The sequence below is a fragment of the Scyliorhinus canicula genome, chromosome 19 (assembly GCF_902713615.1).
Source record: "Scyliorhinus canicula chromosome 19, sScyCan1.1, whole genome shotgun sequence".
NCBI classification, from domain to species: domain Eukaryota; kingdom Metazoa; phylum Chordata; class Chondrichthyes; order Carcharhiniformes; family Scyliorhinidae; genus Scyliorhinus; species Scyliorhinus canicula.
In genome coordinates, this window is record NC_052164.1 from 80,206,312 (window position 1) to 80,223,824 (window position 17,513).

The 17,513-nt window shown below is 43.5% G+C and overlaps 1 protein-coding gene across 1 annotated transcript in view; it reads left to right on the top strand.

Moving 5' to 3' along the window:
* The window catches only part of scn3b (sodium channel, voltage-gated, type III, beta), a 65,334-nt gene that overhangs the window by 1,380 nt on the left and 46,441 nt on the right, over positions 1-17,513 (top strand). Inside the window, exons 2-3 of the mRNA XM_038778823.1 lie at positions 5,048-5,113; positions 11,601-11,673. Coding sequence (XP_038634751.1) covers positions 5,048-5,113; positions 11,601-11,673 — 139 coding nt within the window. The remainder of the gene's footprint in view (positions 1-5,047; positions 5,114-11,600; positions 11,674-17,513) is intronic.

The window sequence follows — 17,513 nt, forward strand, 5'->3', positions numbered from 1 at the left end:
AAATTACTTCAAATTCATATCGCTTTCCCTCCAAGATTTTCTTTATATGTGCACCCTTTCTGTTGCTACAGCCTTCTCAGAATAAAAGTGGCAGCAGGTGAGATACTAAGGACTCTTTTGGGGTTTCTTGATGAACAATGTTGCTGCACGTCTAAACTAATTGTGTCGGTGCTGCTGGCTTATGCCAAGAATCTTAATTTAAAGTTGCTGGAACCACAGTCTTGTAGAGTAGGTTATCTTCATCACTCAGAGCACAGACCAACTTGGTGTCAACAACCGTCAATCCTTTTATTCAATTCTCTTTTCTATGATTCTTTAATCTGTCAGAATGAATCACCAACTCCATTTTTTGGGAAAGTTTTTCTATTTTTATTGAATGAAGTATCTATTTGTAGATATTTCCTGCACACTCCTCGTCAGACCCAATAGAGGATTACTGAGTGACAGATAAAACGTTCAAACAGGATGCATGAGGCTGTCAATAACCTGTCAAAATGTCCTTCAAATCTGTCACAACACATTGTAGAGATTCCAATCTCATTCCTGTTGTATCACAAGGCCCAGAGCCACAATTAGCAACAACAAAACAATGTTATTGGAGTGATATAATTAGAATTAAAATAAACATGATCCAGGGGGCATTCGAAATGGGGCGGGTGAAAGCTGATGCCAGAGGACTGCGTTGGAACTGAATAAATAATGCAAGAGCCATTGGGGAAAGAGCGAGGGAGTTAGATTGCTCTCTCAGCGATAGTGCCATATGGTTCCTTCGGGCTTTTAACGACTGGAGGAATCCGGAGCCAGACTCGAAACCGAAATAATATTGGTAATATAACAATTATCCGCCTGTCTGATTGCAAGACCAAAAAAGTCCCAATATGCCAACTGAATTAATGATCAGTTATTAATTTACAGAATACTGTGAAATGCCCACAGTGCTGGATTGAAAATGGATTTATTTTCCAGTTCAATAAGAATCGCTCCGGATTCACCTCGTGGCATCGATTTAGAAACTCGAGACGTTTGAGCTGGGGGTGATTAAACTATGAAACATTTCCCGGTGTAAATTCAGCCATTCTGTCCGTTTTAGACTCACTTGTCAATCTCACAAAGCCTCCGACTGTCTACGGGGTCTTCACATGGATTTAAAACGCTCGCACTAGGAGAGGAGCCAGTTTTAGTCCACTGCTGGTGTCGGGGGAGGTCCCCGCCCTTCACTCCCGCTCTGACAGATTAGCGAGACGTGGTCCTCAGGCCCTTTGTTACGCACGGCCTGCGGGCACCCGGCTCCAGGACAGAGGCAACTCACAGACAGCAACCAGGAATCAACAATTATCCGTTCCCTCTAAGGTTCAGATCCAAATCTCGCAGATTGGGGGGGGGGGGGGGGGGGGGGTGTAAAACCATGGAATAATTGAATCCCTAAAGTGTAGAAGGAAGCCATTCAGCCCATCGAGTCTGCACCGACCCTTGGATAGAGCACCCTACCTCGGCCCACACTCCCTCCCAGAGCCCAGTAAGTAACCCCACCGAACCTTTTGGACAGGAAGGGACAATCTAGCATGCCCATTCCACCTAACCTGCACATCTTTGGACTTTCCCATCAATTAAGATTTTGATCAGCAAGATCGCGATGCATGCAGTACTTGAGGATCCTTTTGAACCCCTATTGCCACTAGAGAGCCTTTATATGACTGTGATCCCTGCTGGCATGGTTTGACCAACCCATCATCCCAGTCAGCTCTCACCTAGTTGTTGTTGTCTTTTGTCCTTCCTGTTGATAGATTGTGAAAACCTCATGATTCTCTCTCCTCGTTTCAGCTCGGAGATGCTCAGATGGTTAGGAAATGCGTGTGGAGTGAGGGCCAATGGATATATTTGTGAAGGGCGGCCCGGTAGCATAGTGGGTAGCACTGTCACTTCACAGCTCCAGGGCCCAGGTTCGATTCCAGCCTCGGGCCACTGTCTGTGCAGAGTCTGCACATTCTCCCCATGTCTGCGTGGGTTTCCTCCGGGTGCTCCGGTTTCCTCCCACAGTCCAAAAATGTGCAGGTTAGGTGGATTGGCTAGGCTAAATTGCCCTTCGTGCCCAAAAAAGGGTAGGTGGGGTTACTGCATTGCGGGGATAGGGTGGAGGTGTGGGCTTAAATGGGGTGCTCTTTCCGAGGGCGGTGCAGACTCAATGGGCCAAATGGCCTCCTTTTGCATTGTAAATTGTATGATTCTATGACTTAGTTTAAAAGGCAAGTAGTATGGTGATCCAGAGCCCGTTTAGTGAAGATTGTGCAGTCTGCCACGTGTGTTCAAGCATTCCATTGACAGAATATTAGTCTCTTCAGAGAGGAGAATGATTTTGCTCATGGCTTCTCACTGGAGGCGAGAGAAGATGCCTCAAAAGAGGAAAAAGGATGACATATTGGAAGGGAGCTGGTGTTAGAGGATGTGTGCTCAAGGTTGCTGTGGGAATCGGTGTGTTTATAATGAATCTTGGTTAATAGCAATCCCCAGAGAGCAATTCTACTATTTCTACTTCCTGTAAGAACTCCTCTTCATCTCCAGGTCTCTGTTGCATCTGTTTCAACGATGCCACCTTTCATATCATTGCTTCTGATGTGTCTTTTTCCCCTCAACTGAGGATTCCTCTCCACTGTGATTGACGGGGCCCTCAACCATGACAATCCCATTACTCGAACTTCTGTTCCCAACTTTGCCTCTCCCTCTCAGAACCTCAAGAGGGTTCCACCTTGTTATCACCTTCCAGCTCACTGGTCTCCACGTTCACCAGGTCATCCTCTGCCATTTGCACCACCTCCAGCATGAAAGCAGCAGAAAACGCGCCTTCTCCTGTACCTTTTAGCATTCTGAAGTAACCAACACATCAGTGACACCCTGGTCCATTTCATAATCACCACCCAAAGTCTCCTTGCCTTCCCAGGTCAACTCCTCATGCAAGCTCAGGAGATGCAGGACCCTGTCCTTTCACCTTTCTTCCCATTCTCCTGTCTTTTTTCCCCCAGGTGAGTCAGCAATTTACTGGTACTACTTTCAATTTAGTGACCTGTATCTGATGTTCACAATGCAATTTCCTCTCGACACTGAGACCACCATGCAGATTGCATGATCACCCTCCATTTAGTCCACAAGTGTGACTTTCATTTTAATTCCCTGTCCCACTCTCACTCTGATTTCTCTGTTCTCAACCTCTTGCACTGCACTAATTAAGCTCAGTGTCTCTCACTCTGATATCTCTGTTCTCAGTCTCTTGCACTGCTGTAATTAAGCTCAGTGTAAGCTTGACTAATAGCAGTTAGCCTTTACCTCAGCATCAGATGCTTAACAGACTTCTGCACTGAAAACTGAATTCAAAGATTTGAGATGACAGCCTCTGATCTTATTTTGTCGGGAAGCAGCTTACATTCTCCCTTCTTCTTCCCGACCCTTAACCCTGCCTTTTTCTTGCTTAAAAACTATTACGTTTTGAACATGTTTCAAGTTTTGATGAATTCATCAACAAAACATTAACTCTTGTTTCTTTCTCCACAGCGGACAGACCTTCTGAGTATTTCCTGCACTTTGGGCAGGATTCTCGGTTCCGCCAGCTACATGTTTCTCAGCCACACGCTGTTCGCTGGCTGCGGCATTCTATCCTCCCGCCGATTGCCAATGGAATTTCCCTTTGTAACCACCCCACACTGCCACCAAACCCGTTGGCGGGCTGCACTGCCAGCGGGAAAATTTAATTGCCACGCCTGGAGAATTCCAATCTTTGTTTCTATTCTAGCACATCCATGTACTTTGTTTTTGTATCATCACGTAAATGCCTCCATGTTAATGGTATTGTCACTGGACTAAAAAAGCAGAGATCCCGGGTAATGCTCTGGGGAGCCAGGTTCGAATCCCACCGCAGCAGATGGAGAAATTTAAATTCAATAAAAGAAATCTGGAATTAAAAGTCTCACGATGACCAAGAAACCAACATTGGTTGTTATAAAAACCCACCTGGTTCACTAATGTCCTTTAAGGAAGGAAATCTGTCATCCTTACCTGGTCAGGCCGACATGTCTTGATTCTTAAATGCCCTCAGGAATGGGCAATAAACGCTGCCCTGCCAGTGATGCGCACATCCCATGAACAAATAAAAAATGTATAGTCCTGGGTAGAATAGCAACATTACAAAATACATATAAAGCAAAAATGAAACATTATTTAAGTGATCAACTATCTGGTACAAAATGTCGCTCTGCTAAAAATGGTGCCTCTACAGAATCCATACTGTGCAGAAGGAGACTCTCCGAAACATCACTCTACCTAGACCCACTCCACCGCCCCACATATTGATCATGGCCAATCCACCTAACCTGCACATGTTTGGACTGTGGGAGGAAACCGGAGCACCCGCAAGAAACCCACGCAGACACAAGGGGAACATGCAAACTCCACAAAGACAATGTCCCTGGTGCTGTGAGCTAGCAATGCTAACCACTGTGCCACTAATGCTCACATGCAGATTTCATGAAGTCTGAATATAGGGCTCATATGTCTGGAATCTCTCACGGCTATTTTAGGATGTCTCCTGATCTTGTTGACTGTTTGAATAATGTTGCAAAAATCTCAATCGTTGATCCACATTTAATGCAGAGGAACTGATGAAACTTCAATATTGGTTGGAAATAATTTACTCATCTTTGCTGTCCAGTTAAGCAACAAGCTCTTGGCTACATGTCAAAATACTATTCAGAACTAATATTTCCCATCCAGTTTTACTTTCTGGTTTTTTGAAATTTCTGTGGTAGTTCTGTTCTTTTGTACAGGCCGTACTGCATACTTTCTGCACTGTAGGGATCCTATGATTCTATGAAAAGGTGGTAGTTTTATACTCTTGGGATGAATCTGCAACAGGAAAACCAGCCTTGCCAACACAGGACAATCTAAGGGTATTTGTAATTTAATAAATTGCATGTCAATTTGCCACATTTAAATTTAGTCATATGACTTTGTACAATCACAGTGGATTATTAAGTTGCCTTATTTTTTATCCCTTTTACAGGATGTGGGTGTCATTGACTCGGCCAGCGTTTATTGCCCATACCTGATTTCCCTTGAGAAGATGGTGGTGAGCTGCTTGCACTAAGTTCTATGATTCTAGAACCGCTACAGTCCATGTGGTGGAGGTACACCCATAGTGCTATTCAAGATGGCGTTCCAAGATTTTGACCCAGTGTCAGCAAGGGAACGGTGATATATTTCCAAATCGGGATGGAGATTGACTTGGAGAGGAACTTCCAAGTGGTGATGTTCCCATGTGTCCATTCCCTTGTCCTTATATATAGTAGCAGTCAAGCATTTGAAAAGTGCTGCCTGAGAATCCTTGGTAAGTTTCTGCAGTGTATCTTGTAGATGGTACACACGGCTGCCAGTGTTGTTTGGTGGTGGTACACGTGGTTGCCAGAGTTGTTTGGTGGTGGAGGGAGTGAAGTGATCTTTGTGAAAGGTGTAACAATCAAACAGACTGCTTTGTCCTGGATGTTGTTGAGCTTCGAGTGTTGTTGGAGCTTCACTCATCCAGGCAAGTGGAGCATATTCTATCACACACCTGACTTTTGCCTTGCAGATGGTGGACAGGCATTGGGGAGTCAGGAGGTCAGTTACCCGGCACAAGATTCCTAACCTCTGAGCTGCTGTTATCGTATTTATATGGTTAGTCCAGTTCAGTTTCTAATCATGGTGAACTCACAGTACGTTGATAGTGGGAGACTTAACGATGGTAATATCATTGAATGTCATGAGGTGATGGTTAGATTCTATATTGTCAGAGATAGTCAGCACAGATGTTACTTTCCACTTGACAGTCTAAGCCTGGAGATTGTCCAGATCTGAATTTTGCCTGGACTGCTTCAATATCTGAGGAATGATAAATGGTGCTGAACATTGTGCAATCATCACCAAATATCCCCACTTCTGACATTATGATGGAAGGGAGGTCATTGATGAAACAGCTAAAGATGGTTGGGCCTAGGACTCAACTCTGAGGAAAGTCTGCAGTGATGTCCTGGAACTAAGATGATTGACCTCCAATAGCCACAACCATCTTCCTTGTGCTAATTGTGACCCCATCCAGCAGAGGGTGCCTCCCTGATTCCCACTGCCTCCAGTTTTGCTAAACTTGGCCAATCGCTGCCTTGATGTCAAGGTCAGTTCATCTCACCTCTGTCATTCAGCTCTTTTGTCCATGTGTGAACCAAGGCTGCAATGAGGTCAGAAGCTGTGAACCTGGCAGAACCCAACCGAACATCAGTAAACAGGTTATTGCTAAGCAAGTGCCACTGGATAGGACTGTTGATGACCCCTTCCATCACTTTACTGGTGATCAAGAAAAGACAGTTGGGGCAGTAATTGGCTGCATTAGATTTACCCTGCTTTTTGTACACAGGGCACACAGACAATTTTCCACAATGACAGACGCCAATGTTGTAGCTGTAAAGGGAACAACTTGGCTAGGGGCACCACCAGTTCTCGAGCACAAACATTCAGTACTATTGCTGGAATTGTCAGGGCCCATTGCCTTGACAGCATCTAGTGCCTTCAGCTATTTCCTGATATCACGTGGAGTGGATTGAATTGGCTGAAGACTGACATCTGTGATGCAGTGTTGGGTGAGGATGGGGCTGGTTAATGGGGGTGAAGAGAGGCCAAGATGGATTATCCACTCAGCACTTTTGCCTGAAGATTGTTGCAATTGGTCAGCCTTATCTTTTGCACTGAAGTGCTGGGCTCCTCCAACATTGAGAATGGAGATATTTGTGGAGCCTCCTCCTCCAGCGAGTTGTTTCATTGTCCTGGTCTAAAACAGGAAGCAAGAAACAAAATCTACTTTATTTCCCCCCATACATTAATTGCTGATAATATAATTCAGGAAAGAACCTGAAAGGGTTCTTTCACTTGAAGAAGCTGTATTAATGTTGATAGAATTGCATTATTGACTGGGACACATTAGCAATTTTATCACTTAAACTGTACATGTTCCAAATCAGCACTCAAATCTGCAGCTTGTTGTAAACGTATTTAACTGAAGTATTTGTTTGTAGTAGCCTCTTACTTGGTTAAAGTGTGTAAAATGCAATCTATGGCCAGATAAATGCTTTAATTAGCGATGTGAGTTGAGGGATAAGCAGTGGCTTCAGGAGAATTTTCATGTTCTTTACAAGAGATGTCAGGGGATCCTTTTACACCCAACCGAGAGGACATGCGGGGACTCGATTTAACATTTCATCCCGAAATTGGTACCACAGTGCGATACTGAAATTTCAGGCTGGATGCCGTGCTCAAATCTCTGGATTGACGATTTAATCCTCAAACATCTGACTCAGAGACAAGGGTGGTGCCACTTAGATGAAGTCTACCAAGCTGTAAGCAGATAATAATCAGATAGGAAAGCTTCCACTGGTCTGTCAGGAGATCAAATCGTTTCGGTCAACTGGAAAAAATAACAAATATCTCATGACTGTTCTGCAACAACGCAATAATCTAACCTCACCATTCAGGTAACCGTTATAAATCTCCGTGCTCCCATAAGATTTGAAAGCTTTGTTTAGATTATACCCTATCACTGTCACAAATCCACAATGGTCTATTTATTCTGGAGATGAATGTTAAATCCAACAGCCACTGAAAGTGTCTTGTTGAATAATCCCCTTGGAGCCCAAAGCTGCCAGCAGCATACTAAAATTATCTGAGAGTTTGGGGATGGCTCTGTACCATAAAAATAAACTCTCTCTGAGAACAATGAATTTCAGAAATACATAGCCATAGCTCATCCACAAACTGCATGCTGTTGAATTATGAGTCATTCATATTTTGTGTAACCATCGTTAATTAAAGTCACATAATGGAAGATGGCAGGTGAAGTGGAAAGTGATAGTTCATCTGCTGTTTGTTAAAATGTTTACATTGATTGATTGGGAAAGGAATAAAGTAATAACCTAGAACTATCTTAATAACCTTCACGGTCAGTTAATTTTGAACCATAGAACATAGAACATTACAGCGCAGCACAGGCCCTTCGGCCCACGATGTTGCGCCGTCCTGTGAAACCCCTCTAAAGTCCCTCTACACTATTCCCTTATCGTCGATATGCCTATCCAATGACTATTTGAATGCGTTTAGTGTTGGCGAGTCCACTACTGTTGCAGGCAGGGCATTCCACGCCCTTACTACTCTCTGAGTAAAGAACCTACCTCTGACATCTGTCCTATATCTATCTCCCCTCAATTTAAAGCTATGTCCCCTCGTGCTGGACATCACCATCCGAGGAAAAAGGCTTTCACTGTCCACCCTCTCTAATCCTCTGATCATCTTGTATGCCTCAATTAAGTCACCTCTTAACCTTCTCTCTAACGAAAACAGCCTCAAGTACTTCAGCCTTTCCTCATATGATCTTCCCTCCATACCAGGCTACATTCTTGTAAATCTCCTCTGTACCCTTTCCAATGCTTCCACATCCTTCCTATAATATGGCGACCAGAACTGCACACAATACTCCAAATGCGGCCGCACCAGAGTTTTGTACAACTGCAACATGACCTCATGGCTCCGAAACTCAATTCCTCTACCAATAAAAGCTAACACACCGTACGCCTTCTTAACAACCCTCTCAACCTGGGTGGCAACTTTCAGGGATCTATGGACATGGACACCGAGATCTCTCTGCTCGTCCACACTACCAAGAATCTTACCATTAGCCCAGTACTCTGCCTTTCTGCTATTCCTTCCAAAATGAATCACCTCACACTTTTCTGCATTAAACTCCATTTGCCACCTGTCAGCCCAGCTCTGCAGCTTATCTATGTCCCTCTGGGGCAGCAAGGTGGCACAGTGGTTAGCATTGCTGCCTACGGCACTGAGGACCCGGGTTCGAATCCCGGCCCTGGGTCACTGTCCGTGTGGAGTTTGCACATTCTCCCCGTGTTTGCGTGGTTTTCACCCCCACAACCCAAAAGATGTGCAGGATAGGTGGATTGGCCACGCTAAATTGCCCCTTAATTGGAAAAAATAATTGGGTACTCTAAATTTATTTTTAAAAAAAAATCTATGTCCCTCTGTAACTTGTAACTTCCTTCTGCACTGTCCACAACTCCACCGACTTTAGTGTCATCTGCAAATTTACTCACCCATCCTTCTACGCCCTCCTCCAGGTCATTTATAAAAATGGCAAACAGCAACGGCCCCAAAACAGATCCTTGTGGCACACCACTAGTAACTGGACACCAGTCAGAGCATTTCCCATCAACCACCACTCTTTGTCTTCTATCAACTAGCCAATTTCTGATCCAAACTGCTAAATCACCCTGAATCCCATGCCTCTGTATTTTCTGCAATAGCCGACCGTGGGGAACCTTATCAAACGCTTTACTGAAATCCATATACACCACATCAACTGCTTTACCCTCATCAACCTGTTTGGTCACCTTCTCGAAGAACTCAGTGAGGTTTGTGAGGCATGACCTACCCTTCACAAAACCATGTTGACTATCTCTAATCAAATTATTCCTTTGCAGATGATTATACATCCTATCTCTTATAAACCTTTCCAAGACTTTTCCCACAACAGATGTAATGCTCACTGGCCAATAGTTACTGGGGTTATCTCTACTCCCCTTCTTGTACAAGGGGACAACATTTGCTATCCTCCAGTCCTCTGGCACTATTCCTGTACACAAAGATGACTTAAAGATCAAAGCCAAAGGCTCAGCAATGTCCTCCCTAGCTTCCCAGAGAATCCTAGGATAAATCCCATCCGGCCCAGGGGACTTATCTATTTTCACACTTTCCAGAATCGCTAACACCTCCTCCTTATGAACCTCAAGCCCTTCTAGTCTAGTAGCCTGTATCTCAGTATTCTCCTCGACAATTTTGTCTTTTTCCTGTGTGAATACTGATGAAAAATACTCATTTAGCACCTCTCCTACCTCCTCGGACTCTACGCACAACTTCCCACTACTGTCCTTGACTGGCCCTACTCTTACCTTAGTCATTCTTTTATTCCTGACATACCTATAGAAAGCTTTAGGGTTATCCTAGATCCTACCTGCCAATGACTTCTCATGTCCTCGCTTGGCTCTTCTTAGCTCTCTCTTTAGAGCCTTCCTAGCTAACTCGTAACTCTCAAGTGACCCAACTGAACCATCACGTCTCATTTTCACATAAGCCTCCTTCTTCCTCTTGACAAGTGATTCAACTGCTTTAGTAACCCATGGTTCCCTCACTCGACCACTTCCTCCCTGCCTAACAGGTACATACTTATCAAGGACACGCAGTAGCTGTTCCTTGAACATGCTCCACATTTCCATTGTGTCCATCCCCTGCAGTTTTCCTCTCCAGGCGATGCATCCTAAGTCTTGCCTCATTGCATCATAATTGCCTTTCCCCCAGCAATAACTCTTGCCCTGCGGTTTATACCTATCCCTTTCCATCGCTAAAGTAAACGTAATCGAATTGTGGTCACTATCACCAAAATGCTCACCTACCTCCAAATCTAACACCTGTCCTGGTTCATTACGCAGTACCAAATCCAATATGGCCTCGCCTCTTGTTGGCCTATCTACATACTGCATCAGGAAACCCTCCTGCACACATTGGACAAAAACGGATCCATCTAAAGTACTCGAACTATAGTGTTTCCAGTCAATATTTGGAAAGTTAAAGTCCCCCATAACAACTACCCTGTTATTTTCGCTCCTATCCAGAATCATCTTTGCAATCCTTTCCTCTACATCTCTGGAACTTTTCGGAGGCTTATAGAAAAGCCCTAACAGGGTGACCTCTCCTTTCCTGTTTCTTAACTCAGCCCATACTACCTCAGTATTCGAGTCCTCATCAAATGTCCTCTCAGCCACCATAATACTGTCCTTGACTAACAATGCCACCCCTCCCCCTCTCTTACCACCTTCCCTGAACTTACTGAAATATCTAAACCCCGGCACCTGCAACAACCATTCCTCGCTCTGCTCTATCCATGTCTCCGAAATGGCCACAACATCGAAGTCCCAGGTACTAACCCATGCCGCAAGCTCACCCACCTTATTCCGGATGCTCCTGGCATTGAAGTAGACGCACTTTAGACCACCTTCCTTCCTGCCGGTACACTCCTGCAACTTTGAAACCTTACTCATGACCTCACTACTCTCAGCTTCTTGTGTACTGGAGCTACAATTCAGGTTCCCAATACCCTGCTGAACTAGTTTAAACCCTCCCGAAGAGCATTAGCAAACCTCCCCCCCCCCCCCCCCCCCGAGGATATTAGTACCCCTCTGGTCCAGGTGTAGACCATCCCGTTTGTAGAGGTCCCACCTACCCCAGAATGAGCCCCAATTGTCCAGGAATCTGAACCCTCCCTCCAATTAAGAGAACTGTCATTTTATTAATTGCCGATGCAAAATTATGATGACACCACGTCTTTAACCATTACGTTTAGGTGACTCTGTGCCTTAATTGGTTAAAATAATTAGTTGCTATAATTTAAATATTAAATAGCTCTATATGAACACGGAAACACTGAGATTTTCTAAACTGGCCATCTCATGCTATTTGAATTGTCCTTGCAGCCTGACAAGACTGGTAAACCACTATTATCTTCTGTTGCTTGTAGCTGTTCCTACCAGGAGATCGGTTATTATGGTAAGTCTGTCTGTCTTACACCATCCTTACACATCCACCGTAGCTTATCTGCAACTGTTCTGTGATGTCTGTCATCCAATTACGTCCAAGTCACCCACTCTTTCAATTGCTATTATCATCATGTATTGGCACATTCTTCCAAGATGGTCTGGCATATGAAGGAGATTTGTGACAATATTCCGATGAAAAAACCGAGTCATGGAAATGGGATGGAATTTAATCTTCTCAACCTCGAGGAAATTTGATATTGCTTGTTCACTCTCTTTCAGTCGAAGACAAAGGAACGTGACCAAACGCTAATTTTAAGAAATCGATGCAGCATTTGGTTCAAGAAAACTAATCAGTCATAACCAACAAATGGCCTTTATTTGAAACTTAATCTCGATTTTTTTTCAGATGCTAATGTAAATGTGTTGTGTATTTCCAGCATTTTCTAATTTAATTTTGCATTGGTAGATTTTTTTTTCATTTCAGTTCTACTGCCCTAATCAGGTTTATCTGTCGTGGAGCAGTAATGGAATTTTTCCCCGCCTACCATCCCAGGAATCAGTCTGGTAAATCTTCGCTACACTCCTTCGAGAGCAAGAATATCCTTCCTCAGATAAAGAGACCAAAACTGTGCACAATATTGCAGGTGTAGCCTCACCAGGAAGGAAATGATTCTCAAAGTCCCAGTCCAGATGTCGTCATCTGCTACAAATGTGTACATTTTGGAAGCTGTGAAGTGAGTTCTGCAACAGCTCATTCCCTTCTGTTTCTCCATTTCTTATCATTTGCAGTTCCACAAACAATCTGGGTTTTGCTCTTTTGTTTGCTGTCTGCTGAAAGAAGAGACAAATCTGTGGTGATTATTTCTTCTAGAAGGCAATATGCCCATCAATTATGCTGCTGTATTTTATCTCCCACAGCTGCTGTGTGTGAATGAGACAAAAACCTGGTGAAGCTGATGACCTGTCTCCCTGATCATGTGCCAGTCCCAGCTAAATAAAATCAATACAGCAGAAGCATAAAAGCCACCAGCACTAATGTGCCCAGGATCATGGCAGCCGTAAAGTGGTTTTAAAGCTATTAAGAACAAATGCTGTACTGCATTAGATATTTTTGTTCACTTAGTGACTAAAACCGTGCAAACCAGGAAACATTCCAGGTACACATAAAACATATAAACCACAGCTTAACATATCTTCCTAATCAGCAGCTTGTGCATTAGAAATGATGCAGCTTGTTAAATTGCCTCAATTAACTGGGATTACCAGTTCTGATTCCCAGAAGCATTTTACGAATCAAGTTCTACTATTGTTGTTCACATCTTTCAAATTACTAAAACTCTCTCGAGGTTCCATATTTCAATGCATAAGGGCGGCAGACGTGCAATGTATCTGCATGTCCAGTTGTCACTTAGGAAGCTTTTAATTCGTCGTTCGGTAGAATGTAGAATGAGAGGTCACTGACTCATAATTTAGAAAACGTTATCTCAAAAGAAACAGCTTAAAGATTGAATCTAATTCTGCATGCAAACTAAAATAAAGTACATAATTTAAAAAGTGAGTTAAATGTCAAAACAAATTCCTGGTCTCCAGGATTGATTTGACATTGGCTTGCCCTTGATTCTTGAAGGGTCATTGTTCCCATGGAAATAAACACCTTAATTTGGATTCATCGCATCTCCTGTAAACCCAGTTGATGTGTCAGTGCACTGCTTAGGAAGGGCAGCTTGCTTCAGGCTCCATCTTTGCAACAAGATATTAAACCGAGGCCTTCTCTCCTTCATCAGCTGCCTCAGCGAAAGTGATGACGTGGAGACGCTGGCGCTGGACTGTGGTGGGCACAGTAAGAAGTCTCACAGCACTAGGTTAAAGTCCAACAGGTTTATTTGAAATCACAAGCTTTCGGAGCACTGCTCCTTCATCGGGAGCAGCACTCTGAAAGCTTGTGATTTCAAATAAACCTGTTGGACTTTAACCTGGTGTTGTCAGTGAAAGTGAATGAGCCCATAACACTGTCTGAAGAGTAGGGAATTCTCCCAGTGCTGTCAGCAAATACATTTCTCACCACCTATCAACAGCAAAATCAGATTTGATTGGTCTTTCCATAGTCTGAAATCTCTCTGTGCACAAAATGGCTGCCCAAAATTAGAGTGACTATACTTCAGAGTTAAGTAATTGAAGCGCTTTGGGACACTGGAGAGTGAGACAGAGAACTGGATAAATGAAAGATTTTTTCCCCCCTTCTCTTTATTCATTTCAATTCCAAACTACCCATTTGGCAGTTTTGTAATTATGAGCTACCAAAAAGGTCACAGCAAAATTGTTTACTTTAATTCTGCAGAATCCTAATTTAAAGGTGGCGACTCAGCAATAAGCTACCAATCAGTATCCTTGCAATACAGCTACCACAATAAACTAGTCAGTGCAGGCTTTGAAAGTTACATTTAACTGTCTTCCTGTTGCAATCAGTTGATGAGAAATTACAGTGACATTGAAGTTCCCGGTAGTGCTTTACTTGAAGCACCCGTTCAAGACCGACTGTTTATTTTCAAACTGCAACTGCAGCTTTGCAGGCTTACAAAGTAAATGTAGACTGAATTTGGATTCAGGTCTCCCTGGAGTATTCAGACCCATTCTCTATCATTTCAGTCAGTTCAGACCTTCAGATCTCACTCATAGTCCAAGCTTAGTGTCAGTACGAAACAGCTTAGGGTTCACATCAATGTTAAACTCATGGGGTGGGATTTTCAGAGTCAGGAACAGAGATGGATAGAACCCAGTAATACTGGTAGCGGCTGGCATGCCAGTCTCCTGGCGTCTACATTTTGGAATGGACAAGGTTGGGTGGGTTCAAAGGTTGGGTGGGTTCGGGGCCAGTAAGTAGCTGATTAGGCTCATTAACAGCCTTACTAAAGGTAGCTAATAGAGGCCAACTAAGATTTTGCAGTCAGCCTTCAGTTTCCTGATGCGATAGGAGCAATTTAAAATGGTTCAGGAATTACTAATGATAGTAAGATTAGTAGAAAATATTCAAAAAAGGGAAAATAAAGTGAAGAGAATGATTTAAGGAGTTAGTTTAAAGACATTAAGCAGGGCGGGTGATGTGTCGTGGCTGCAGTATGTGGGATTTTCTAGATGCCAGTAGGGTCCAGTGTAAACACATGGCGGTAAGTGCGGCTTGAGGAGCTTTGGTTCAGAGTCATTGAGCTGGAGGCTAAGCTGAAGACACTGCTACACATCAGAGAGGGAGAACTTTGCCTGGATGCACTGTACCAGGAAGTAGTCACACTGCTTAGGATAGGATCTTCTGATTTAGGTAACGATCAGGAAATGAACGCAGGCACAAACTGATTTTTTTTCTGGTTGGCAAAATGTAACGCGTGGAGGGAGACATGGATAAGTGCTGGGGTTTCAACTTTTTATCATTTATGTAAATTACATTGATGAAGGGACTGAAGGTATGATTGATAAATTTGCAGATGTCACAAAGATAAGTAGGAGAGTAAGTTATGAAGAGGACATAAGTAGGTTACAAAAGGATACAGATAGGTTAAGTGAGTGGGCAAATACCTGGGAAAGAGTATTATGTGGGAAAATGTGAAATTGTCCACTTTGTCAGAAAGAATAAAAAGAAGCCGTGAGAAGCTGAGCATGAATCGCAAAATGGTAATATACAGGTACAGCTAGTAATTGGGAAATCTCATGGAATATCACTGTTTATTATGAGGGGAATTGAATACAAAAATTTGGAGGTCATGCTTCAGCTATCCAGAACATTGGTGCGTCTGGAGTAGTGTGTAAAGTGCTGGTCTCCTTATTTAATGAAGAATGTAAATGTGTTGGAAGTTGTTCTGAGAAGATTTACGAACTAATACCTGGATTGGGCAGGATGACTTATGAGGAAAGGGTGGACAAACTAGGCTCGTGCCCGCTGGAGTTTAGAAGAGTAAGAGGTGACTTGATTGAAGCATAGGGGTCTTGACAGGGCGAATGTGGAGAGGATGTTTCCACTTTTGGGAGAATCTAGAACTTGGGGCAACGGTTTAAAAATAAGGCGTCGCCCATTTAATACCAAGTTGAGCAGAATTTCTTTCTCTAAGAGGGTCTCAAGTCTTTGGAACTCATTTTCAAAAGGCGGCAGAAGCAACGGCTTTGAATATTTTGAAGGCAGAGCTAGATACATTCTGATAAACAAGGGTGTGAAAAATTATCTGGAGGACTTGAGATTACATTCAGATCAGCCATGATCTTATCTCTCCTGGAGGAGCATGTTTGAGTGGCCTAGTCCTGCGCTGAATTTGTATGTTCATATTGTTTAACTGCCTGGAGGTGGTTAGCCAATGGTTGGCCTGAGTCTCAGCTCTCCAGGGCTGACCTGTAGTCCTTCCCTCCCTGGGTAGGGTGCAACCTGTCTGTGGGCAGAAACAGGCCTAGCTCCTGTTTTCTGCCCCCCCCCCCCCCCCCCCCAAGTGAACATTGAGCCTGTGGAGTTCATAGTAAATAATCATCTTAGCTGCCCGCTATAGTGAGGTTTTTGGTGCAATGGTATTTGATCTACAGACCGTTTTAAATGATAGAATATAGTCAATAACTGGAAGACTTTCAATGCCAAACAAGAAAGTTTTTTAAAATTTCTGACACTTTAGCTGTAAATGAGACTAAAGAGAGAGAGAGGGGGAAGAGAGGGATCTGTTATCACATTCCTATGCTGAGTTAGTTGAACTCATTTAGAGGTGCTTATTGTTTTAGTTCACCTCCTTTGTATGCAGCCCACGGGTAGGCAGGCAACTTGCTGCCGAGTCCCTGCCATTGCCTCTTGAAGTGGTGGAAGTTGTACATGAGAACCTGTTAATGACTCATTCTCTGGGTATCTCTCACTTCCTCTGGAGAATTGTCTAGCCTCTACATGGTCCCTTCCTCTAGTGACCCAAACAGCTAAAACAAATAAGCTTCTGTCATATGTCTGGCCTATCTGATGGAATACAATGCATACGGGAAAAATTAATAAGCCAGGAGTGGTGGAAGTCTTTGCTGGTGGAAAATATGTTGCCAGGATGGTGTAGAAAATCAGCCAGTTAGCATTAAATTCAGAACGTTTGTTCTGCAAGCAACTAAACTGAGATTTCAAATGCCCATTCTAGTTTCGAGTATAGCAACTCTCAGCCTCTTTCCTTTTTGGACAGTCCCTCATCATCGGTTTGATGTTTCGGGGATGGTTGATAGGTCCAATCCTCAATCTACAGGCTCAACCACACGTGGGGCAGGTGGTGCTTGAAGGGGTGGGCAGATGGGTTGTTTGGAAGTTTGCTTGTTCCCGATCACCCCTCATTGTTTGCTGCCTTCCTGCTTGAACCAACTCCATTTTGGTCAGTCACAAGCTAGACTCTCTCATGAGTCCACAGGTACATTTGACCTCTTTGGAAATGCTTTTTTTTAAAATAATTTTTATTGAAAAATTTTGAATTTATACAACAACGAACCACAATAAAATACCAAAAATAACAACAATATTAGCAATCATAAACATTCACCCCACCTCCAGAAACAACACAGCATTTTAACAACGCAAATTAACACAATATTAAGTTACATAATAGAAACTACAATTACACCCCCCCTCCCCCCCCCGGATTGCTGCTGCAATTGACCAAGATACCTATCTTTGAGCCAGGAAGTCCAGAAAAGGCTGCCATCGTTTATAGAACCCTTGTATTGATCCTCTCAGGGCAAATTTGACCCTTTCCAATTTTATAAATCCCGCCATGTCACTGATCCAGTTCTCCACACTTGGGGGCCTCGCATCCTTCCACTGTAGCAAGATCCTTCGTCGGGCTACTAGGGATGCAAAGGCCA